The sequence below is a fragment of the Octopus bimaculoides genome, chromosome 11, assembly GCF_001194135.2.
Source record: "Octopus bimaculoides isolate UCB-OBI-ISO-001 chromosome 11, ASM119413v2, whole genome shotgun sequence".
Taxonomy (NCBI): Eukaryota; Metazoa; Mollusca; class Cephalopoda; order Octopoda; family Octopodidae; genus Octopus; species Octopus bimaculoides.
Window position 1 is genome coordinate 35458097 of NC_068991.1, and position 9613 is coordinate 35467709.

At 34.6% G+C, this 9613-nt stretch overlaps 1 protein-coding gene across 1 annotated transcript in view; it reads left to right on the top strand.

The window, feature by feature from the left end:
* LOC106876981 (ribosome quality control complex subunit NEMF) overlaps nt 1-9613 on the top strand; it is a 119600-nt gene that overhangs the window by 93957 nt on the left and 16030 nt on the right. Inside the window, exons 26-30 of the mRNA XM_052971973.1 lie at nt 865-985; nt 3338-3394; nt 4730-4807; nt 5743-5899; nt 6974-7032. Coding sequence (XP_052827933.1) covers nt 865-985; nt 3338-3394; nt 4730-4807; nt 5743-5899; nt 6974-7032 — 472 coding nt within the window. The remainder of the gene's footprint in view (nt 1-864; nt 986-3337; nt 3395-4729; nt 4808-5742; nt 5900-6973; nt 7033-9613) is intronic.

A 9613-nucleotide genomic window follows, 5' to 3' on the forward strand; every position in this document is an offset into this window, starting at 1 on the left:
TATATGTATGTATATATATATGTATGTATATATATATGTATGTATATATATATGTATGTATATATATATGTATATATATATATATGTATATGTGTATATATATATATGTATATATATGTGTATATATATATGTGTATATGTATATATATATATATATGTGTATATGTATATATGTGTACATGTATACATATATGTATGTATATATATATATATATGTATATATTTGTATGTGTATATGTATATATGTGTACATGTATACATATATGTATGTATATATATATATATATGTATATATTTGTATATGTATATACATATATATATATATATATATGTACATACATATATGTGTCTATATATATGTATATATATATATATATTGTTGTTGGCAACAGCTTTATCTCTTATCTAAGAATTTAATTTCTTCTTTGCTGAACACTTCCTTGATAATGATGGCATTGATGACTCTGTAGATCAATTCTTGCACAGAAAACTCAATAGCATTGACTGCATTGCAGTGTTAGTGGAGTATGAGGTTGATGTTGTTGAGTGTTTTTCTCCTGACATTTGATTTCTTCCTTTTCTGTTCGGGTGGTTTTGAAGTTTTCGGTTCTGTTGGTGATAGAACACAACTACTTGGTATGATCTTGGACTTGTGTTTCAGATGATTAGGCTGAAGTCTAGTGGCGACTTTCAGTATTGTTTTGAGTTGGTCCTTGTATATATATATATATATATATATATATATATATATATATATATATATATATATATACATATATATATATATATATATATATATGTATTCTGATTGTGAGGTAAATATATATTTAGTCTAATTGTTTTTATATTCACTTTTATTTGCAGAGATTTACGCAAAAGTAAAAGGCAAGGTCACAACTCAGCTGAAATGATTGACCAGGAGAAAACTGAAGTCACATCTTCAACACGACTGAAAGAAGACCTTTGTGAGACCAACAGTGAAAATGTATGTGGAAACCTTCTTATTAGTTTTAAATAACAGTATATATCTTAAATAAGAATTATTATGATCTCTTCAGAAAATATACATGTCTGAAGAATATGCTTCTAACTATAACAATGAGTACAACAGTAATATTTGAACTGTAAACTCCACCTGTTATGTGATTTAAATTCAATTAGCCATAAAACTGCTTCTGTGAGGCTAAATATCTGTAAGCGTTAAGGTCCTGTTGATCATGAGATCAATCCTTACTTGCCATTACAGATGGTATTAGTTATGACTTCATAGGAGGTGATTGAAAGGGAGAATTTTACAGCTATATATCATCATCACCATCATCATTTAACATCTGTTTTCCATGCTAACAAGTGTTGCATGGTTTAGCAGGAACTGGCCAGCTGGAGAGCTGTCTAGGTTCCAATTGTCTTTTTTGACATAGTTTCTATAGGTGGATGCCCTTTCTAATGCCAATCACTTTACAGAGTCTGGTGGGTGCCTTTTATGTGACACTGGTACAGATGTATCCTACGTGGCACTGGCACAAGTGCATCCTACGTGGCACTGGCATGAGTGCATTTTACATGGCATCAGCATAAGTGCATTTTATGTGGCACCAGCATATGGGAGAATTTTACATGGCACTAATATGAGTGCATTTTATGTGGTTCCAGCACTTGCAAGACAAAGACCTCTCAGCTGGGAGAAGGAATGGGGGCATGGCCATAAAGGATATGCCTTTATGGATGGCTTCAATTTTACTTGATGTGTCTTTTCAAGTATACCAAATTGCCACAAGATTTACTACAACCTAGATAGATAGCATTGCATCTTATTGGCCCAGCTACATGTGACTTTGATTTTGATAAGACAGAAACTTCCTACCTATTGTCAACATGTTAGTATTGATTTGATTTTATAGTGTCTATCTTGTGTTGGGTGTTACGTTTCTGAATGTTGCTATGAATTGACTTAGCATTCCAGCATTCAGGAGAATTGTGCATTCTGCTATATAACTAGGGAAACTGGTTACTAGATTACAGATATTGTAGTCATTAGTTCAAATCTTGCTGCACACAGTCATCATGTTCAACTTCAATAAAAGTCACATTACTTGCTTCAGTCTACTTGATTGGTAGTGTACACCACCGTTGATGTTTCACACTTGACTGATTAGCAGTAAGAGTGCTATCCATGTAGCTGCAAAAGCATTCGTTCTTGAAACAGATAATGTCCAATTCATATTAACATTAAAAAAGAGATATGTAACTAGAAAATGTGTGTGTGTGTGCTTTTCACTTTTTGCATGTAGAGTTGTGCGTTGTGTGAGAGATTTGAACTAATGACTACAATATAGTAACCAGCTTCCCTAGTTATATAGCAAGAGAGCCACATCAATATCATACAGTCTCTTCTCTTGTACACCAGTGTACAAGTTCATTGTTAGTTGCTTCATTTCTGTGTTCAATACCTTTGGTCTCAAAGTCAATGGTTGGACATGAAGTTCTAATGGGTACTAATTCCATGGTAGACTGTCCACCACTACTACATATTAATTGTCAATGATTGAAAACTGTGTTCTCAAATTTATAGTGATGATGTATGGAGTTAGAGCAATGTGCATTTGTGGCATAGTGACTGTGTAATGATGAAGACTAAGCTAATGGCCACAAAACGGTGGTATTTTCAACATTGCTGTACATCAATGTAAACATGTATCCCATACAAGACTTGATAATGTTTTTTATCTTTTATCTTGCTTTAGTCATTAGACTGTAGCCATGCCTTCAGGAATTTTAGTCAAACTAATCGACCCCTGTACTTATTTTCTATTTAAGCCTGGTACTTATTCTATTTGTCTCTTTTGCTGAACTGCTAAGTTTATGGGGATGTAAACACATCAACACCAGTTGTCAAGCAGTAGTGAGGGATTAGGCATGCTTCAATAATTGTGAGGACACACATGTATGCTACTCATGTGGATTGCTTGCTAGATTCATTACTACACTCACACAGCACATGACTCTACCTGTAAAGAGTGGAAGGTCTATCAGTGTCTATCACTAAAACACTAAAGACAGAAAAAGTAGGAAAAAGTGGAGACAAAAAAACAATGAAAAGCATGAAACCTTCCTTAAAATAAACAGTACCTATTTACAGTTAGATGGAAGTTAAATGTCTTGGCCAGGAACACAGTTCGTCACCCTGTTATTGATTTGATCAAATAATTCATATCATTATTAGCAAAATAGATGTAAGAATACAACAAATACCTCTGTTAACTTTGAATGTTAGTATTGTTGTTGACATATTAATTAACATGACTTTACTTTTAGTTTTATTTCTTTCTAATTTTAGCTACCATTAAGCACTGTTTCATCTGTGAAGCAAGAACCTTTAAAAAGAGGCAAAAGAGTAAGTTTTTATTTTGTTATTAGGTTGTCTGGTGATGCTGTGTGCTGTGATTTGGAGACAAAAAGTAGTTCCAACAGTTTGTTTAGGCCATCCTAGATACAGAAACCAGAGTGGAAGATTGTTTGGTGGAGTGAGATATGTTGATAATGGCTGCAAGAAAGGCAATTTTGATACTTTTAGGTTAGAAGTATTATCTCTCTCAGGAGTTGGTAAGTTTAGAAGAAGAGAGTCAAATCCACAATGAAGTATTTATGACATGATTTTTGTTTTAGAGTGAATCAATTTCTCTATTTTACCAATAAATCTACTGAAGTAAGGATTATCGTATCATTTTATCATGATTTCAAATCCTACAATAATTGATGGTTTTTAACTTATTACCTATGAATTATATATTTGTGGGTAGCTAATATGAAATTCTTGCAGTAAATATGGACTTTACTCTTTTGTTTATTTGGCCACTGAATTATGTGAAGCTTCATGCATCTATGCTTTATTCGTGTGCAGCTGCTAAACAAAATATGTCTCATTTTAGTGCAGCTTCTGAACAAAATATAAGTGGTCCTTAGTATATGAAACAAAGCCAAAATATTGTTCAAAACCAAAATGTAGTTGTCACCTGTGAAAATTGTAACATTGAAGAAGTGTTCAACTCCTTGAAGAACAGCAATAGCTCACAGGACTTGAATCTATGACAGGTATTTTGTTGTGTATTTGGTTGGCATACTTAAATTCTATATGTCTTACTTTTCTTAGCTGTTAGAAGTTGGTACTGTGTTGTTCTGGAATGTTAACTGTGATAGTCTGACAGTCAGCCCAGAGAAAATATTCTTCATCTATAGAAATGAAGTGAAGTTCTGGTCCATTGATATCATGTTCAGAGATTTATAGTAGTAGTGAAATTTAAATGCTTAAAGTATGCATTATCAAACTGCTAGCTTATAGGCTATGGGTTTATATCTCACTGCTATCAGTTTGTAGCATCATTTTGTAAGATGCATTTCTCTAGTGAAATTAACTTCCAGTAAACTAGTTTTGTCGCATTTTCTTAGCGTTATTAGTCGATTGAGAGAATTGATATCTCTTTTTTACAAAATATTCTGGTGTAAAAGAGAGCAAAGCAAATTTAATTTTTTTTGCATGTAGGTTAGCTTTAATTAAGAAATAATCTGAAGGGAATAAAGAATGGTCAATGTTGTGGCTGAATCTAAAGATTCAGCATGTGGTGACTCTACTGACAATATTAATATTACTAATTGTTTGACATTGTGGTACTTGCTGTTGATGGTGTGCTAAAGTTATATTCACAACTAAATCATTTTATTTTTCCCAAAGAACAAGTTGAAGAAGATAAAAGAGAAATACAAAGACCAAGATGAGGAAGAACGTCTCCTCCGTATGGAATTGCTTGCTGTAAGTCAATATTTATGGTTATTTATTGTCCTACGTCTCATGATGCATGTCAGCAGCATTATCACTTAGCATTTAATTACCATCATTGTCGTCAATTCAGATAGCTACGGGAAGCTGCTAGGGACTGTGGTCAAACTCTAGCTGGAGAGGGTTGCTGCTGGATTTGGTTCCTTGCCATATCTCTGGAAAGGATCAGAAGTGATTGTTGGAGAATTTCTACAACTTCACCAGCCCTGATTTCTGGCCTCTCTTATTCCCCCAATTGTAATCCTATCGATTGTTATGTGTGGGATTTGGTTGAGAAAGATACCAACTGCTCAGCCTGCAACACCAAGACTGAGCTGGTGACCAAGATCAAGGAGGTATTTGAAGACCTTCTCAAGGAAAGCATGCACTAACTTCTGGATCTGTCTTGAGGCTATGGTGGAAGTTGAGGGTGCCTACTTTGAGTAAACTATTACCTCCCAGCCATAATCTAGTTGATATTTTTTGAATTTTAAAATATTTTTTTTTGGATTATTATGTTTTTTTTTCCTTTTATGCAAACTGTCAAATTTAGTCCAAACACCCTGTAGTGTTTGTACAATTATGTAAAGTGTCCTTCCTTTTTTAAGATGGTACAGTGAAATTTCAGAGACATTTAGCTAGTATTACTAGCAGATCAAATGACCAGATAGGAGATTCTTAAATTGGTTGAGAGCAACATTCATATCAAGTATTTCAAATATATCATATTTTATCACTTCTGAATGTACAAGCTTGGTTTGTGCAATACTTGTAGTTATTATATCTTTTAAACTGGACATACATATCCTAAGATGTAGTTCTGTTTCTAAAGATGCATTTGTGTTGGCAGTGGAGAGTGTTGGTACACAGTTCTGTCATTGTCAGCCAATCAGAGAATTATATTTGTTTCCTGTTTCTCACATTAACAGTCTTCTGGTCCAGCTAAAGAAAGCAAGAAGAAGAAAAAACAGAAAGATAGCACTCCAAAAACACAACAGAAATTGAGGGGTCATATTCCTGAGAAGTTGAAGATGTCCACTGAAAACCCTGTCATTAGGCAGACAGCTGAATTATCAGAGACCACAAGTAATTCACTCTTTTTCCTTAAGAAAGAAACTTTATATTTTCATTATTGAGGAGTACTTGTAGAATACAGTTAGATATGGCGGTGCTCCAGCATGGCTGCAGCCAAATGGCTGAAACAAGTAAAAGAATAAAAGGATGTAAATAACTCAAAAATGTTGAGGAATTTTAAAAGGCCTAATGTTTTATTTTAGTTACATGAATTTAAGTGGGCGAGACATGTGTCTGGTTCTGGAGAAGACATCAGTTCTTCATAGATAACATTCCTATGTGATTTAGCAGCTTCTTTGATTCCAATTTGTTAGATGAATAGAAACACAGTGATTTAAATATATTGCTTTGTTACTAACAAATATGCCTGCAGTCTATATGAACTTATGATCTGTGTTGTGGAAGTTAAATGCACATCATCTACTCAATTGTTTCTTTCTAACTGTAGAGTGATAAGCTCCTGGAAAACTGAGTTTACAACCTGTTTTTGAATTGTGGCAGCCAGTCTTTTCATTTCACTCAAATCATTAAATAATTTGGTCATTAAAAAGTAAAAATAAAAATGAAGTCGATGTGGAAGAAATGTTTCTGTTGAATTACTACTGTTCACTACTGGAGATACTGCAGTCTTTTATCATCTCTATGAAGCTTGATATCCTAAAATTAGCTCTTACTTTCTTCTATTTACATCTTTGGTCTTACTGTTTGCATTTTCTCTACCTTCTACAACTTGCTTTGTTTATTGAATAAATCTACAATCATTTGAAGCCATGATCATCCTGTCTTTTTAGGGGTTTCTAGGGATACATCATCTACTGTGTCCTTTGTTGTTTAAGATGGTGGCTTTCATTTGAGAGTGATTTGTCTCTTACAAATAGGTCAAGCAGCTACACGGAAGCTCTCTTGTTTTCTTGTGAAACCCTTTGTTACTTGTAGAGACAAAAGCTCCTCACAGTATTTTATTTCATATTTCATTTTATGTAATTTTTTTTCCATAATATATTGTTTAAATGAATATTGTTTAAATGAATATTGTCTCCTTCAATTAAACCCTTTTTTTCTTTTGTTTGTTTTCTCCTCTTTTAGATGAGACAAACACAGATGAGATGAAAACAGTAAAAGGAAAATTACCAAATGATAACCAAGTGAGAGATTAATCATTTTTATGCTTTTCATTTTGATTCAGTTTAATAGATTTGTTGAAAGTCTTATACGCTTTACCTTTTCCTTGTTTTAGTCATTGGAATGCGATCATGCTGGGGCATCACCTTAAAGTGTTTAGTTGAACAAAAACAACTCTAGTACTTATTTAATTTTAAGCATGGCACTTATTCTATTGGTCTCTTTCTGGTGAACTACTAAGTGACAGGGATGTAAACAAGCCAATACTGATTACCAGGCAGTAGTAGTTGTTGGTGGTGGTGGGACACACACACACACACATGATGGGCTTCTTTCAGTTTCTTATTTCTTTATTGCCCACAAGGGGCTAAACATAGAGGGGACAAACAAGGACAGACAAAGGGATTAAGTCGGTTACATCGACCCCAGTGCGTAACTGGTACTTAATTTATCGACCCCAAGAGGATGAAAGCAAAGTCGACCTCGGCGGAATTTGAACTCAGAACATAACGGCAGACGAAATACCACTAAGCATTTCGCCTGGCGTTCTAATGTTTTGCCAGCTCACCACCTTTCAGTTTCTGTCTACCAAATCATCTTACAAGGCTTTGGTTGGCCCAAAGCCATAGTAGTAGACACTTGCCCAAAATGCCACAAAAAGGGACTGAACCCGGAACCATGTGTTTGGGAAGTACACTTCTTACTACACAGCCATACCTACATCTTTACACAGCCTGCATTAATGGAAATTTTATTTGCTAATTTGGAAGATTAGCTTTCATTATGATCTTTATGACCACACATTTGTAGCAATGTTAAAATTTTATTCCAAGGACAATTTTTATACCTGTACATTCTGGGTCCTGCATGTACAAAAGAACAGTGGTTCTTATCTCTAGACATTACAGTTATATTATTTAGTTGTTATTTTTGATTTGAAAGTTGCATCAATATTTATTTTGTTTAACTTATCAAAAAAAAAAAACCCAAAAAACCTCAAAGAAAATAATCTGCCTCTTGGAAGACAGGTGTGGCTGCTGTGTGACAGGATGTTTACTTCCCAGCTACATGGTTCTGGGTTCAGTCCCACTGCACAGTGCCTTGGGCAAATGTTTTCTACTATGGTCCCAAGTCAACCAAAGCCTTGTGAGTGAATCTTGTTGCCGGAAACTGAAAGAAGTGAACCCCAGAGTTTGGGGTTTAACTAGTAGTAACATTGAAAATCCCCCATATTGATGTGGTGATTAACTTTACTTGTTAGTATAGTTACTACTCTCATCTCTTATTGAGATTTTACAACTAGCTACTTTGCTTGTTGCAAATCGTGACTGATGGTCACTTTGTTTACTACATATTGCTTGCTAGAGCAGACTCTGGCCATCTCTCTGGTGACCAGGTGTTCGTGACTGAGGATGAGAAAACTAGCTCAAAACTGAATTGGTCTTGCAATCCGGTTATCTGCTGGAGGGTGGTAGGGCTTTGCTCTTTTGCTGGCAATATATATGTACAGGGTGAAATGCTGCACCTATAACCAGTTGGCAGAAGATCTACCTGGCGGTCTTGTAATAGTAACATTGAATAGCCATATTGATGTGGTGATTAACTTTACTTGTTCGTATAGTTACTACTCTCATCTCTTATTGAGATTTTACTAGTATATACATATATATATATATATACACACACACACAAGATCGCCTTGATTGTATCGAGAACAATGAAAACTTTTTGAAAACTTCGCATAGGCTTCTGAGCAGGTATTGCTAAGTATTTGGCAAAATTTGATGCAGATTCTCTGCTCGACTTTTTCTGTCATGGTCAATGCAATGATCATGTGCTGCACACTTCAAAGTAGTGCTGTGAGCAGCAGAACTGAGCTGGAATGTTAGGACTTTGTGTGCATGTGTGGCATGCACACAGGGTCAATCTGTGCCAGGCGGCTTCACTCTGCGTGCTTTGGCTTCATTACAGTGGCAACGGTCCAGATACTTATTGATCAGACAACGTATATATATATATATATATATATATCATGTTCCTTCCAGTTGAAGAGTGTAGACTCAAAATGTAAAAGACTTTCTCACCTTCCTGAGCGTCAAACTAATACATGTGTCTTCATCTTTTGTTTGTCTGTAAATTTCAACTATATATTGTACGCTCATGTGGTCGCACCAGTTTTATCCTACTTTAATGTCCTACACTTTGGACTTACTACTACCTGAACTTTCTGCACCTCTCCTCATCTACATACCAGCATTCCACCTGGATTACCACTGGATATACATATGGATTTCACTAGACTCTTCTGTTTATGAAAAATCATTCCAGTACACCACGATGTTTGAACCTTTTTGAACTTTTTTGTACTTTCTGTTTTTTCTTATTCTGTTTTCTCTTCATCCGTCCATGATTGACCACTAAATCCACAAGTCTTTTTTTCTCTCTCTGTTTATTTCCTCGTTTTCCTTTCTGTTGAAGAGAGTAGGCTTGAAACATAAAAGACTTTCTAATACATCTGCTTCTTGTTTATACACTGGTCTTTGTCTTCTGTCTTTCTGTAAATTTCAACTTTATATATATATATATATATATATATATATATAT